Here is a 17,243-nt window from a genome sequence, read left to right as displayed (position 1 = left end):
AATAACCTAAACTTTTTCATCCAAATAATACAATTCAACTGTGAATTTATCCTGAATATTAGTACAGGTGACCATGCAATTTGTAGTTTACCATTTCTCACAGTGGTTAGTCAGGTATTTGAGGTGTGCACCAATGGTGTATACCTATCCGTCTAAGGGAGGAGAGAAGGGAACAGGCAGAAGGAGGCGCACGAGATGCTCGAGAGCCTGTTCGGTCCAGCCCCGCCTCGCAACGCCACCTGATCCACCCGCCCCATCTGTCAGTTATACCGGGACTTAGGTGGTGGTTTTCACCGGAAAGATAGCTATGCCGGAGGTACGGAAATTTACCAAAAGGTTGAGTATACCTGGAACGGCGGCGGAACTCAGTGTCTCGGAGGCTGTGAGGACATCGGTGATTGTGGTTAGTATGGTGGCTTATTATCTCATCTTCAGTTAGCTGGTAGCCAAGGTACCTTGCTGTCCAAACCCGCTCACTTTACTACGGAACCATAGCGCAAGAGTCCGGTCCTGTTTCATCCAGAAAAGGCTTTGTATACTTTTAGTTTATAACGTTACTTGAATGTCCGAACGACAACATTGTTTCCAGTTTTATCGAAGACGCGAGTCTCACCATTCCCCATATGTCACCCACTGAGCAGAGCTCGCCACATTTGATTACAAGTGGGAATTTAAACTTGCGTATGATTTCGTAATTATCTGGAAATTAATCAATTTCGTTAGGCAGAAAATGACCATATTTTTAAAAGGATAATGTGTATATATAAAGTAAGTATCGTATTGCTATATGTGTCCTTTTTCTGTGGCTTTGGTGTGCAGAACACAAGTGAGGACACATGGTATTCCATTCCTCTTGGCATCAGGTCTTGGCTGCAGCGCCTTTTGTGCGCTTGCAGAATGTGCAGTGCCAATTCTGAGTTGGCACTGCAATTCTTGGTTTCCCAAGATCCCATTCCCTTTTCCTGTTCTTGCATCCTGCTCCTTTCTATGCTGGGTGGGTGGAATTCATATTTTTAATGCCTCAAGCATGTACAGGATTATTGATCTTGATGGTGTTTGATGATAGACCTACAATAACAGTTCAGTCTTTGCAGGAGCCTTTTCTCTTTCTTTGTTGAAAGGACACTAGTGCTGTCTGCTATATCATGGATGGTGATTTGAGCACTGGTTGTGGTTTGTAGTTTGGTTGGCTGCTTGTAGTATTGGCTAAAACCCTGCTATGATGCAGGGAATTGGCTTGAGATAAATTGCACATAAAACTGATGAAGCACTTCAGATTTAATCATTCACAGAGGGCTTCTTTGGGTTGTGTGTGTGTGTGTGTGTGTGTGTGTGTGTGTGTGTGTGTGTGTGTGTGTGTGTGTGTGTGTGTGTGTGTGTGTGTGTGTGTGTGTGTGTGTGTGTGTGTGTGTTTCTTTCCGATGTCAGTGTTTTTGCAAGAGATTGCTCTCCTCTGACATCGAAAGATGCATGACCTTTCGGGGTGACTATGACCTCATGATTTGTCATCATGGGATTTCTCCACTGTAAAATCTCCCATGCTGTCGCTGTCATCTGATTCACCATGTCTCTCTTTCTCATATGCGACACAACCAACACACAAACCCAGCCAAAACATCTCCAGTCAAGTCTTATGACAATGACGCAGTGAAGGCAACAGGCATAGTAACCTTGTGATGAGATTTGTTGCTGCCTGATGTGTGCTAGGCAACACAGGTTCCCGGAGTGTGTGTGTTGTCTGTTTAAGCGGATGATCCTCGGGGTAACGGTCGACGTGGTAACAGAGAACAAGCGCTGTTTTGTGGAGGTTGCCTAGCCAGCATAGCCAGTTGTGATTCTCTGGAGGCATGCTCCAACCATGCTTTGTGTGTTTGTGTTTGGTTGGTTTTTATCTGTCACATTTGTCAATGGGGGCATCTTGTTTTATTATTTTTCCTGGCATTCCATGTTTTCTGCTCTTTCCATCCTTTCCACTCTCCTTTTTTAAACTGCCCAGTTGGTGCGTCCTACGTTCAGTTGGAGGGCTATGTATCCTATTCCTTTTATTATGGGGTCTCTTCTCTGTGATCTGAAAAGGAGTGGATTTGCTCAAGTAACAGCTTAATATAAGCCTAGTAGTATATTACTGAGGCCCACCAGCTTCAACTTGCAGTCCTTTCAGATCATAAGACATTGGGACGTTTTGAACGGTAGCTGAGGTGAAACTACTATACGTGTCTGAGGTCGCAAGAAAGCTCTTGAAGAATCACAAGGTGTTGTTTTGATAAAATGTAGAGTGCCTTCAGACAGTATTCACACCCCTTGACTTTTTCCACATTTTGTTGTGTTACAGCCTGAATTTAAAATTGATTAAATGTAGATTTTGTTTGGTCACTCGGCTACACACAATACCCCATAATATTATAGTGGAATTAAGTCCTTAGAGAATTTTGCACATTCATAAAAAAATTAAAAGCTGAAATGTACTGAGTCAATAAGTATTCAACCCCTTTGTTAAGGCAAGCCTAAATAGGTTCAGGAGTAAATATTTGCTTAACAAGTCACATAATAAGTTGCATGGACTCACTCTGTGTAGTAATAGTGTTTAACATGATTTTTGAATGACTACCTCATCTCTGTACCCCACACATACAAATAATTGTAAGGTCCCTCAGTGAATTTCAAACACAGATTCAACCACAAAGACCAGAGAGGTTTTCCAATTCTGTGCAAAGAAGGGCACCTATTGGTAGATGGGTAAAAAATAAATGGAAAAAAAGCAGACATTGAATATCCCTTTGAGCATGGTGAAGTTATTAATTACACTTTGGATGGTGTATTCACTACAAAGATGCAGGTGTCCTTCTAACTTGCCGGAGAGGAACGAAACCGCTCAAGGATTTCACCATGAGGCCAATGGTGACTTGTTAGAGTTTAATGGCTGTGATAGGAGAAAACTGAGGATGGATCGACAACATTGTAGTTACTCCACAATACTAACCTAATTGACAGCATGAAAAGAAGGAAGCTTGTACGTGATAACAAATATTCCAAAAAATGCATCCTGTTTGCAACAAGGCACTAAAATAATTCTGGCAAAAATATGGCAAAGCAATTAACTTTTTGTCTTGAATACAAGGTGTTAGTTATGTTTGGGGCAAATACAACACATTACTGAGTACCACTCTCTATATTTTCAAGCATACTGGTTGCTGCATACATGCTATGCTTGTAGTTGTTAAGGACTGGGGAGTTTTTCAGGATAAAATAGAATAGATCTAAATGGAAAGGAGCTAAGCAATCCTAGGGACAATCCTAGAGGAAAACCTGGTTCAGTCTGCTTTCCACCCGACACTGGGAGATGAATTCACCTTTCAGCTGGACAATAACCTAAAACACAAGGCCACATCTACACTGGAGTTGCTTACCAAGAAGACAGTGGATGTTCCTGAGTGCCGAGTTATAGTTTTGACTTAAATCTACTTGAAAATCTATGGCAAGACCTGAACATGTTTGTCTAGCAATGATCAACAACCAATGTGACAGAGCTTGAAGAATTTAGAAAAGAATAATGGGCAAATGTTGCACAATCCAGGTATGGCAAGCTCTTAGGGACTTACCCGGAAAGAGTCACAGCTGTAATCGCTGCCAATGGTGCTTCTACAAAGTATAGACTCTGGGTTGAATACTTATGTAAATTCAAATATGTCTGTATTTCATTTTCAATACGTTTGCAAAAATGTCTAAAAACATGTTTTCATTGTGTGTAGATGGGTGAGAAAAAAATGTGAATTAACCCATTTTAAATTCAGGCTGTAACAACAAAATGTGGATAAGTCAAGGGGTGTGAATACTTTCTGAAGGCACTGTATCTATATGAGGGTGTGTATTAGTGCTAAGCGATTAACCAAAATGTGTTTTTTCTCTTGTTTTTTAAAACTAATTGACCAACTCAGTTCAGTTATTTGTATTCCATTATTTTTTCTTTTCGTGAGGGCAAAGCGTAGTGTCTCTAGAGATAAATCAAATCAAGCCCGAACTGTGCGATGTAGTAGGGAGTTGTAGTTTCCAACAGGTCAATATTTTACATAGTTTAGCACAGAAAACATGCTAATTAACTTAATCCATTGTTTGGTCTGAGACGGAGAGAAGAATGTGCGATGGGGAGGGAATGGCTTCGTGAGGTATCTCTACCTGAAAATACATGATCTAAGATAGGAATATGACTGCTGAAAAGCAACTTATTTACTTTGAAGAACTTCTAAAATAGTGATTTTTGTCAGACAACATTATCACGTTTTAAGGTATGACCCAGGTGCAGACAGTGTTGAAGAAACAAAAGTTTATTCTTTAAACAGGGGCAGGCAAACGGCAGGTCCAGGCAGGCAGGGGTCAACAATCCAGAGAGGGTGTAAGGCACCAGAACAGCAGGCAGGCTCAGGTCAGGCAGAGGTTGGTAATTCAGAGTAGAGGCAAAGGTACAGGACGGCAGGCAGGAAATGTCAAAACCAGGAAACTAGAAAACTGGGACTATAGCAAAGACCGGCGCAAGGGAAACCGCTGGTAGGTTTGAATGAACAAAACGAACTGGCACGCACAGACCAACAGAAAACACCGGTATAAGTACCCAGGATATAATGGGGAAGATGGGCGACACCTGGAGGGGGGTGGAGACAAGCACAAGGACAAGGACAGGTGAAACAGATCAGGGCGTGACAAGCATAGGCAGCAGCTCTATAGAGATGAGATGATGACTTGGAATTAAATTAATAAAGTCATCAACAAAACAAATGTAATATACACAACAACTGAAATATTTTATTAAAGTGAATAAACGATGGTTAATAAGTGATAAGCAGTAATGGACAGTCACTACCATCATGGGACTTTTATTAATTGTTTTATTCTGTGCTGTTACAGCCTTCAACCCAAATAATGTGAAGCCGAAATCAAAAAGCACTAATCGCTCAGCACTAGTTTGTATATACAAATTGAAGTCAGGTCAAGGGATGTGGGACATGGGGAGTATCTGTGTTCACTATTGATGGGGAACTGTAGAGGTCGATGAGGACGCTAAAGGTGAGGTGAGTGGGACTTGATCTGTGTGTGTGGATGTGTTTAACTATACTTGTGGGGACTAGAATAGTAAACGAACAAAAATCTTGACCAACTGGGGACATTTTGTTAGTCCCCACAAGGTCAAATGCTATCTCTAGGGGGTTTAGGGTTAAGGTTAGGTTTTCAGGTTAGCATTAAGGTTAGGGTTGGTTAAGGAAAATAGTATTTTGGATGGGACTGAATTGTGTCCCCCCCCCCACAAGATTAGTTGTACAAGACTGTGTGTCTAGGTGAACCAATAAACACCAGTACTAAAACTCCCATCTGTTAGAGTTAGACTTCTCCTCTGTCTTTCCACTGAACCGTAAGAGACAGACACCTGGAAAAGTACTTCTCTCTCTCACTGACATTGTAGCCAAAGACCCCGGAAGCATGTTGGAGTGACAGTTTGTTTGGAGTGTCCAGGGCCAGATTGATTGCCTAACCCCTTCCTTCGTTCCTTTGTGTGTTTCTCTCTCTCTCCCCTCTCTCCTCTCTCTCTCCTCTCTCTCTCTCAGGCTGTGGTTTAGTATCACAGCGGCCTGTGAAACTAAACTTGTGCCCTGCTGCTAAGGGTCACTCACTGCAGCAAGCAACCTAAAGTCAAACGAGAAACAGTAGCCAGGAACTTAGACCCAAAGGTTATAAGGCATTTTTCAAATCAAATGTATTTGTCACATACACATGGTTAGCAGGTGTTAATGCAAGTGTAGCGAAATGCTTGTGCTTCTAGTTCCGACCGTGCAATAATATCTAACAAGTAATATAACCTAACAATTTCACAACAACTACCTTATACACACAAGTGTAAAGGAATGAATATGTACATACAAATAAATGAGTGATGGCCGAATGGCATAGGCAAGATGCAGTAGATGGTATAGAGTACAATATATACATATGAGATGAGTAATGTAGGGTATGAAAACATATAAAGCAGCATTGTTTAAAGTGGCTAGTGATACATTACATCAAGATGCAGTAGATGGTATTGCGTACAGTATATACATATGAGATGAGTAATGTAGGGTAAGTAAACATTATATATTTTAAGTGGCTAGTGATAAATTGATTACATCAAATGTTCCATTATTAAAGTGGCTGTGTTGGCAGCAGCCACTCAATGTTAGTGATGGCTGTTTAACAGTCTAATGGCCTTGAGATAGAAGCTGTTTTTCAGTCTCTCGGTCCCCACTTTGATGCCCCTGTACTGACCTCGCCTTCTGGATGATAGCGGGGTGAACAGGCAGTGGCTCGGGTGGTTGTTGTCCTTGATGATCTTTTTAGCCTTCCTGTGACATCGGGTGGTGTAGGTGTCCTGGAGGGCAGGTAGTTTGCACCCAGTGATGCGTTGTGCAGACCTCACTACCCTCTGGAGAGCCTTCCGGTTGTGGGCGGAGCAGTTGCCGTACCAGGCGGTGATACAACCCGACAGGATGCTCTCGATTGTGCATCTGTAAAAGTTTTTGTGTTTTTGGTGACAAGCCACATTTCTTAAGCCTCCTGAGGTTGAAGAGGAGCTGCTGTGCCTTCTTCACCACGCTGTCTGTGTGGGTGGACCATTTCAGTTTGTCCGTGATGTGTACACCGAGGAATTTAAAGCTCTCCACCCTCTCCACTACTGTCCCGTCAATGTAGATAGGGGGCTGCTCCCTCTGCTGGTGCCTAACCCTTCTGCAGAGGACTCCTCTGTAGGGGGCCATGTAACATAGCAACCTCTGGGGCCAGAGTGTTGGACATCAACCCCTAAAGGACATTCTGTTGAACTAGATTACTGTGCCCTGTGTTCACAGTGGTATAAGAAGATATGTTTTAAACTCTCCTCCAGTCCAGCAGTCACCCTAATATTTCTCTGTTCTTTCCTTAGATGTTTATAATTTGTTTTTCCCTCATTTTTCTCTCTCTGTTTCTTTCTTTCTCTCGCTCCCTGTCGCTCTCTCTCTCTCTCGCTCTCTTCCTGGGGTCCAATAAACATAAAAATACTGTTTGTGTGAATGGGCAGGTGAGGGTGTGTGCCTCTGTTTCTGTGTCTGTCCAAATGTACAGCACCAGTCAAAAGTTTAGACACACCTACTCATTTCAAGGGTATTTCTTTATTTTTACTATTTTCTACATTGTAGAATGATGGTGAAAAAATCAAAACAAGCATATGGAATCATGTAGTAGCCACAAAGTGTTAAACAAATCAAAATATATTTTATATTTGAGATTCTTAAAAGTAGCCACCCTTTGCCTTGATGACAGCTTTGCACACTCTTGGCATTCTCTCAACCAGCTTCACCTGGAATGCTTTTCCAACAGTCTTGAAGGACTTCCCACATGCTGAGCACTTTTTGGCTGCTTTTCCTTCACTCTGCGGTCCAACTCATCCCAAACCATCTCAATTGGGTTGAGGTTGGGTGATTGTGGAGACCAGGTCATCTGATGCAGCACTCCATCACTCTCCTTCTTGGTCAAATAGCCCTTACACAGACTGGAGGTGTGTTGGGTCATTGTCCTGTTGAAAAACAAATGATAGTCCCACTAAGCGTAAACCAGATGGGATGGCGTAAGTGTGCCTTGAATTCTAAATAAATCATTGACAGTGTCACCAGCAAAGCAACCCCACGCCATCACACCACCTCCTCCATGCTTCACAGTGGGAACTACACATGCGTAGATCATCCGTTCACCTACTCTGCGTCTCACAAAGACACAGCGGTTGGAACCAAAAGTCTCAAACTTGTAATCATCAGACCAAAGGACAGATTTCCACTGGTCTAATGTCCATTGCTCGTGTTTCTTGGCCCAAGCAAGTCTCTTCTTATTGGTGTCCTTTTAGTAGTGTTTTTTTTTCAGCAATTCGACCATGAAGGCCTGATTCACGCCGTCTCCTCTGAACAGTTGATGTTGATGTGTCTGTTACTTGAACTCCGTGAAGCATTTATTTGGGCTGCAATTTCTGAGGGTGGTAACTCTAATGAACATATCCTTTGCAGCAGAGGTAACTCTGGGTCTTCCTTTCCTGTGGCAGTCCTCATGAGAGCCAGTTTCATCATAGCTCTTGATGGTTTTTGTGACTCCACTTGAAGAAACGTTAAAAGTTCTTGACATTTTCAGTATTGACTGACCTTCATGTCTTAACCTTTTCACACGTACCAACACATGGGTGTGATCATTCTACAATGGTCCCTGTAGCGTACGATCAAACCGGTGTGATTAGACCGCTTGGTTAGTTAGAACGCTTATTTAGAACATCCATTTTCAATTGACGCGACAATCAGCATTGGAGCTGGCCACACTGTTTTTTTTTCAGAAACATTTTGCACAAACACAGTCCTTACAAAGTTATATCCAGAATGTGAGCAGTTTTTATTTTTGGATGCAATGTTCAGACATTCATAGAAGTATCTACAGCATAACACAATCATCCAAACTGGAAAAATGTAGGCTACGTTTGTGCTAGCGCTGAGGAAAGATTGACATAACAAGGGTCATGTTTTTATAACTCTCGACTGACAAACTACAATAAGAATTAGCTAATAGCAATTGCTATTTATAATTAATCACATCACGGGAGAGCTCACCATTGATCGAAATAATTGAGTAAAACACGTTCTAGAAATTGAAAGTAATCCGACGATAGTAGCTAGATTCTGCGCTCCACCATGTTTGTTTTTTTCACAGAAACCAAAGATCATAAGAGGAGACCAGATGAGTTTGGTCTGTTTTATAGTATGCATGTCGAAGGGGGTGTGTCGTCTACCATCATTCACTTCTGGAAGGTCTGAAACCCAGAATGCATTGTATGTCAACAAACATGGCTCCGCACATAGCTGGAATTAGCTTAGCTCATCATAATCAGTACAAACTTCAAAAAGTACTTTACACACAATGTGTTCATTACAATCTATGCAAGAATCGGAATGCATGTTTTGTCACCAGTACTTGAAAACATGTGAATAAAACAGTAAATATATAGGAGTGGCTCAAGAAGAAGCACATTAAGGTCCTGGAGTGGCCTAGCCAGTCTCCAGACCTTAATCCTATAGAAAATCTGTGGAGGGAGCTGAAGGTTCGAGTTGCCAAACGTCAGCCTCAAAACCTTAATGACTTGGAGAAGATCTGCAAAGAGGAGTGGGACAAAATCACTCCTGAGATGTGTGCAAACCTGGTAGCCAACTACAAGAAACATCTGACCTCTGATTGCCAACAAGGGTTTTGCCACCAAGTACTAAGTCATATTTTGCAGAGGGGTCAAATACTTATTTCCCTCATTAAAATGCAAATCAATTTATAAAAAAATGTACATGTGTTTTTCTGTATTTTTTTCTTGTTATTCTGTCTCTCACTGTTCAAATAAACCTACCATTAAAATTATAGACTGATAATTTCTTTGTCAGTGGGCAAACATACAAAATCAGCAGGGGATCAAATACTTTTTTCCCTCACTGTAGTAGAGGAGACCAATTGCTATGCCTTGGAGCTACAGGAGAAGAGAGAGCCAGGAGTGAGGGGGAAACTCGCTAAATGGGTGACCACAATTAGTGAAATGTATACCTTCCTGGTGACAGTCCTTCTCATGGGGATAGTAAAGAATTCCCTAAGAGAATACTGGAGCACAGATCCTATGTTTGCAACTCCCTTCTTTGCCAAGACCGCTTCCTAGTTCTGCTGCGATGCCTCCATTTCGTCAACAAACTCCTGCCAACCCAAATGACCCGTTATACAAAATAAGAAATGTTCTTACCAGCCTGACATCAGCATTTGGTCGGGTCTTTGTGCCATACAATGACCTATGCATTGATGAGTCCCTGATGTTATGGAAAGGTAGGCTGGCGTTCTGTCAATATATTCCCTTCAAAAGGCACAGGTTTGGGGTCAAGTTCTTTGTCATGTGCGACATGAAGACATGATTTGTCCAGGACATTGTAGTTTACACAGGGTCCTCCACTGACATCCAACATTATGAGGGGCTTGGGGTGTCCTGGTCTGTGGTGATGACCATGATGGCTCCTCATCTTGGCAAGGGACACACTTTGTATGTGGACAATTGGTACAGCAGTCCCACACCCTTCCAGCATCTGCTCTCCAACAGCACAGGGGCCTGTGGCACAGTCAGGTCAAACAGGAAGAGGATGCCGGCATTCGGATGCAGGAAGTTGCAGAGAGGGGAGGTGGAGTTCAAGGAGAATGGTCAACAGCTGGCAGTAAAGTGGCATGACAAACGAGACGTCCATGTCCTCTCCACTGTCCATACAGCAACCATGTCGGCCACAGGGAAGGTGGACAACCTGACAGGAGAGAGAAAGATCAAACCAGACTGTGTGCTTGACTATAACCTCAAAATGGGGGCAGTGGATAAGGCAGACATGATAAACAGCTTTGTGGAATGCACTCGGAAAATGACCAAATGGTATGTTATTTTTCCATCTGATCGACACTGCTGCCCTCAATGACCACATAGTTCACCTCAAACTAGCAGGTGAGGAGATTACCGAACAAGTTATTTTTTGTAATTCGACGTACAGGTCCATTATGCAATTATAGTGACAATATCTCACCCACCTACCCACTGCCTCATCATCCTCTCCCTTCCCTCATCCTCCCCAAGCTAATACTTCTCTGACGCAATTAGCAGTGTTTTACAGAGCTAATAGAAGAATATAGCTAGCTACATAAGCACGATTGAATATAACAGCATAAAGGTTATGAAATGAGCTACAGTAGAAACGACCGCACGACATACAGAAACTATTATAACGTAATAAGGCACTTTGATAGAAACGCACACATTTCCAAAGTTGTTGTTATTATTAGTAATGAAAACAACAATTACTGTGATGCGGGCACCAGACGGAAAATGTGACGGGAGATACGTTCTGACGGGAGATGCGCAAATGTCTGCAGACTTGAACTGCACAAACCATTGGGAAGTGCTTGGGTAATTTTGTCTGGGTCATAAATTCAACAAAAAAAAGACATTTTCCGCAAAAATAGAAAAGCCTACATTTTATGTGAATTAATGAGACGGAACACACCTACATTCAAACTGTTCTTAGAAAATAAAAACTTGTTTGAAAATCATTTGAAATTGAAGTTGAAACAGCCTATAAATAAAAACAGGCTGCGTGCCTTGGTTTGAGGGCAGCGCGGATTAAATGTACTGTTTCGTAACAATCACATTCTGAGATGGCGAGAACGTTCTAACATCACGTGCATAAAAAAAACTCACGCTGGGGCTACCGTTAGATATTTGGAACTCACGCATGAAAAGGTTAAAGTAATTAGCTGAGCTGTTCTTGCCATAATATGGACTTGGTCTTTTACCAAATAGGGCTATCTTCTGTATACCACCCCTACCTTGTCACAACACAGCTGATTGGCTCAAATGCATTAAGAAGGAACGAAATTCCACAAATTAACTTTTAACAAGGCACACCTGTTAATTGAAATGCATTCTGGGTGACTACCTCATGAAGCTGGTTGAGAGAATGCCAAGCGTGTGCAAAGCTCTCGTCAAGGCAAAGGGTGGCTATTTGAAGAATCTGAAATATAAAATATATTATGATTTGTTTAACACTTTTAATTAATTTATTTTTTATTTATTTTTTTGCTTACTACATATTTCCATGTTTGTTATTTCATAGTTTTGATGTGTTTACTATTATTCCACAATGTAGAAAATACTAAAGAATAAAGAAAAACCCTGGAATGAGTAGGTGTGTCCAAAATTTTGACTGTACGGTAACCTGTGTCTGTCTAAATGTATATGGTAACCTCTGTGTCTTTGACTCTCAGAGCTGTCTATTTGTTTCTGGAGCAGCTTAATTCAATGTTATTCAATATTTCTCCCCTGTGTGAGGGAGTGGGTGAGGGTGTGTGTACATTATCTTTGTGTCTCTTGACTGTCTACAGATGTAGGATCTTCATTTGAGCCAGTTTGCTACTGCAGGAAAATAATCCTGCAGCAACAGGATATATGGATTCTAATTCATTTAATTTTTGTTTAGAGAAAATCACATCTGAAATTTCAAAATGCAAATTACAAACTTCAGAAGCCTTTTTAAACCTCAAATACTCTCCAAGTTAGAAATGTCTCCTGTAACAGGGTGATCAAATTAAGATCCTACATCTGTCTGTGTGCCTACAGGAGCAGCCTAAGGTAATTGAGCCTTTGGACTATGAGAATGTGGTGTTCCAGAGGAAAGCCCAAATCCACAGTGACCCTCAGCGAGACCTCCTGCTGTGTCCTGTCGACGACTTCTCGGTACACAGGCGCACGCTCACACAAACACATTGAAAAGGACACATGTAGAGCTAAATAGGGTGTTGTAGCACTGGGAAGAAACACTGCTTGTTTTCTTTGTTAAAATTCATACAAATGTTTTATTAGAGAACATTTATACAAGTGACACACTCTTTCAAATATGCTCCTAGAAACACTGGATACCAGACCCACATTTGAAGAGTTTCATTCCAAAACGCTATATATCAATTTTCAGAAATGTTGGTAAATTAGCTTTTATTGTTCAAAGAGATTGTTGTGAAAGAGTGTTGTGTTTTTTTTTTTATCTAATCATGGCACGGGGTTGTTCAATGACAGACATGTATTTGTTTAAAATCTATCACTTGATGGTTTCATTTCAGAGAAAAATGTTTCTGCTATATACAGTATCCACTTCACTCTCAGAGAAATAAGTAGTATTGCTAGGTTTTACACCATCAAATGTAACAAATAACTATAATTTTTATAAAGAAATGTACAAATGATACATTTGTGACGTCAATATTTCATTGTATTATTCAATACAGTAATATGAGATCTGTATGTAAATAAAACATTTACATTTTATTTATTTTTTAATTTAATAGATGAACTAATCCAGTGTTAAAGTTAGTGCATTCATCTTTAGATAGCTAGGTGAGACAACCACATATCACAAACAAAAAAACACATTTTCATACACATTCAAAATCTATGAATTCAAAATCTAAGAACAGTAATATTTTAACCCCACATTAAGGTGCCCATACGCAATCATTTCTGATGGAAAAAACACAAATGTGAAAAATTGGCAGATATAGCGTTTTGGAAACACAATTGCTACTGCAATGGAACCTGTAGTATGAATATGAGGGGAAACTGCAGAAACGGTGATTAGTTTAAAACCGCAACATCAGCAAATTCTTGAAGTGGCTCAAGGTGGGCATTTTTATAGATTTTCCTTTCTATAATTGTTTCCCTTTAAATTACTACTTCAGTCCTAACACACAGCCTTGCTTCCTCCTGCAAAACCTATTTATTTATTGCTGAAAACAAAGCAAACAAACAACAGTAGTCCAATCCAGTCTAACCAAACTCATTCAGACATTTTTGGGACTCATTCAAATATAGATTATTGGGACACATTCAAACATGTAGTTCTGCTCAGAAATCATAAAGCAGCATGAGTTTTCCCATTTCTAAGAGACTGTTCGCCATCATCTCTCTCACACTCTCTCTCGCTCTTTCTAGGAGTCTCAGATCTCTCGTCAGAGGAGGACCGTGGTTCCCTCAGTGCCCCAGAATGCAGAAAGGGACGCCAAGAGGCTGTTTGCCAAAGAGGTACTCATTCAGTCTACACTAGTACACAACAAATACATGCCTATAGACTTGACAAGGATATTTCGTAACCTGAAGTTAGATCACCTTTCTGTCACTATGTGCGAACACTATTTACCTGCTTCCCTGGTGGTGAACTCTAATGTTGACCTGTTGGGCAGTGCATCAAGACGTACAACATGGACTGGCACGTCATAAACTACAAATATGAAGCCTACTCTGGTGATTTCCGCATGCTCCCAAGGTAAGTCTCTTTTTAATAGAAAGCCATCAATAGAAACATGCTTCCAAGGTGCTGTATATCAGGAATAGAAAGAAGCCACTGATAGAAAGAAACCGCATAGGACTGACCACGGGGAAGACAGGAAGTAAGAAGTAGATGTGTTGATGATATACCGTAGACTAGCTTTTGATACATTGAAGATAAAGGAGTTACTGTGAATTTGACAGTAGCTTACAGGCAGCTTGGTGGCAAGTGAAATTCTGTATTTCATATTGCAGTATACCTACTGTTATATAAATACGGTATCAAAGCAAGTACTGTATAATGACACACAGTACAATACTGTAAAGTTGACTGTATTATGTTGTAAAAACGTAAATGCTACTATAATCGGAATGGATGAACTTTGTAGAGGGGAGTATTTTACTGTAATTACATGGGATTGGTGCAAGCAGGTTTACAGCACATTACAGCATTGAAACTGCCACAACTCAAAAACCACATGGAAACTGGAGGTCTTTTTACATCACTGAATAGAGGTCAACCTGCAGAAGACCGTTAGCTACACTTTGGAATGTTGCACTTTGATACGGGGTCACCAAAACAGAAAGAAATGCAAGCTGTTTTGTCAATCTGTCACGGATGTCGTAGGAAGAAGCGGACCAAAGTGCAGCGTGTGTGTCGTTCCACATTTTATTTACACTGTGAAACTATGCAATACATAAACATAAACTAAAGACCAAAACATACACCACTCAAAAACAAATCTCCCACAAACCCAGGTGGGGGAAAAAAACCTACTTAAGTATGAACTCCAATTAGAGACAACGAGGACCAGCTGCCTCTAATTGGAGATCATCCCAAACAAAACCCAACATAGAAATAGAAAACTAGAACCTGACAACATAGAAATAGAAAACATAGAATATAACAAAGAACTACAAATCCCGAATGCCCACCCAAATCACACCCTGACCTAACCAAAACGGAGAAACAAAACGTCTCTCTCAGGTCAGGGCGTGACACAATCACTAAACAGTTATCACATTGAAATCAATTGCGCGAGAGGGGGGAGATGAGGTTGCACGTCCTTTTAAAACTAACACAGCTCAAAAACCACACGGAATCTGGGAATAATGTGTACGTCACTAGTTAGAGGACAATTTTGTACATTTCGAAGTGTTGCATTTTGAGTAGTAAGTGGTCCGCCAACATGGTAATTGTAATGCAACACTTTTTTTGATAATGGGGGGCAAACGATTGGGGTGTAGTGCTGTTTAAACTAACACTATTCAAAGGCCACATGGAAACTTGGAATAACCTATACATGGTTGGCTAGATGATATCTCGTAAAAGGCTTCTATCTTTATTTTGGATGTTGATTTTGGGAGGCTGCCATCATGGAATAGGGAACAAACAACTTTTTCTGCTAGTTAACTTCAAAAGTGACAACGGTTGGCTGCTATTTAAATGATAGTGTATTGTTGTGTGGCCAGCAACTTTTATAGTGACACCACCCCAAATTATCAGTGCCATTTGAGAAAGAACGCAGCTATGCATTTTCTAAGTCCTGCGACCCCAGTGCATATGACAAAATCAACGGTACAAAACCAAGGATATTGATCTGTTTTAAGCAATTGATCTTGTCATCGTGTTGACTATAAAAGTTTATACTAACATCACCAATCTGAGGTCAAAAGGATGTGTGATTTCCCCACAATTCGATGTGGTCATGGAAAGTAGTGTAATATACATGAATTAGATATGGCAAAATAATTCAATGTCTTTAATTTAGGATGATAGTAAATGCAGCAAACTCGACAACAACAAAAAATGTCTCACTTGTTTAACTATTTAGATAAAAAATGTTTTTCCTAAGCACAATTTAACCAGGTGCTCTAGACTTGAGCGTCCATATGGTCTGTGCAGCAGGCTGAACGTTTGACATTCCTAATTTTAAATTGATGGGCCAATATAACCACAAAGGAGTTAAGTTGGCACAGCATTCTCACTCATGAGTACAACAAATATAGCCTCTCACAAGGCCCTGCCTCAAAATATGTTAATGAGACAGAAACGATACCATGCACCCACTACGGTCAAAAAGATTTTGGTGCACCAAAATATGATACGGTACTGTATTCTGTGGGATGGAACTACAGTACCATTCGAAAAACAGCAATTCTTTCCCCGCCCACAACATTTTCCCACAATGCACCATAATTTACAGTATGCTGCAGTAAAATGTTGAAAATACAAAAAATGCTGTTGATCCATTGAGGATATAGACTCACTGTTGGTCCGCTGAGGATATAGACTCGCTGTTGGTCCGCTGAGGATATAGACTCGCTGTTGGTCCGCTGAGGATATAGACTCGCTGTTGGTCCGCTGAGGATATAGACTCGCTGTTGGTCCGCTGAGGATATAGACTCGCTGTTGGTCCGCTGAGGATATAGACTCGCTGTTGGTCCGCTGAGATTATAGACTCGCTGTTGGTCCGCTGAGGATATAGACTCGCTGTTGGTCCGCTGAGGATATAGACTCGCTTTTGATACTGTACAAAGACACAATATGGAAATGACCAGAAGCTAGATACAGTAGGAAAGAGTTGATGTATTGAGTGTGTATTCCTGGGTTTCTGACAACACAATCACGCTTTCTCACACATCTCACTTGTGTTTTGACAGTAAAGGCCTGAAGACAGACAAGCTTCCAGCTCACGTGTTTGAGATCGATGAAGACGCTAAAGATGAGGTGAGTGGGACTTGATCTCTCGCTCTGTGTGTGTATGTGTGTGAGAGAGAGAAACATTGATTATCAGATGTTGAGTGGTCTAGTATTGACCTAAGGTCTTCTGTGTGGTCAGTTCACTCACGCCTTCTGGCCTTGTTGTCTTGGTGGTGGTCCTGTTTGAAATGCCCGTTTTGACATAATGGAGCCAAGGGTTGGTTGATAAAGAGAAGGCCTTTGATAGTCAACTCATCCATTTGATACTGTATTGGCTATACCCCCCCCCCCCCCCCAAAGCATTTAAGAAAATATGCCTACGTGAATACAGTACATCAAATAACAGCAATTCAATACAGACACCATAGCTTACATCCAGACAACCCTAACCCCCCCACTGTGCCACTACGATGTGGGTTTGTGGAGAGAAAGATCATGCAGCTGTGCCCAGTAGTAAGGTCTATAAGCATGGCCTGGTCCCAGAGAGAGAGAGAGAGAGGGTGGTGTAGAGATGGAGGGCGGTAGAGAGAGCGACTGAGATGGAGGGCGGTAGAGAGAGCGACTGAGATGGAGTGCGGTAGAGAGAGAGACTGAGATGGAGGGCGGTGTAGAGAGAGAGACTGAGATGGAGGG

The 17,243-nt window shown here is 41.2% G+C and overlaps 1 protein-coding gene across 1 annotated transcript in view; it reads left to right on the top strand.

Annotated features, from left to right (window-relative positions):
* The first annotated feature begins 232 nt into the window (after positions 1-232).
* Positions 233-17,243, top strand: part of LOC123728738 (dedicator of cytokinesis protein 11-like) — a 145,341-nt gene continuing 128,330 nt past the window's right edge. Inside the window, 5 exon segments of the mRNA XM_045701398.2 lie at positions 233-403; positions 12,209-12,325; positions 13,574-13,663; positions 13,822-13,904; positions 16,571-16,637. Coding sequence (XP_045557354.2) covers positions 308-403; positions 12,209-12,325; positions 13,574-13,663; positions 13,822-13,904; positions 16,571-16,637 — 453 coding nt within the window. The 5' untranslated portion in view covers positions 233-307.

The sequence above is a fragment of the Salmo salar genome, chromosome 18, assembly GCF_965601325.2.
Source record: "Salmo salar chromosome 18, fSalSal1, whole genome shotgun sequence".
NCBI classification, from domain to species: Eukaryota; Metazoa; Chordata; class Actinopteri; order Salmoniformes; family Salmonidae; genus Salmo; species Salmo salar.
This window is presented reverse-complemented; position numbering and strand designations above follow the sequence as displayed.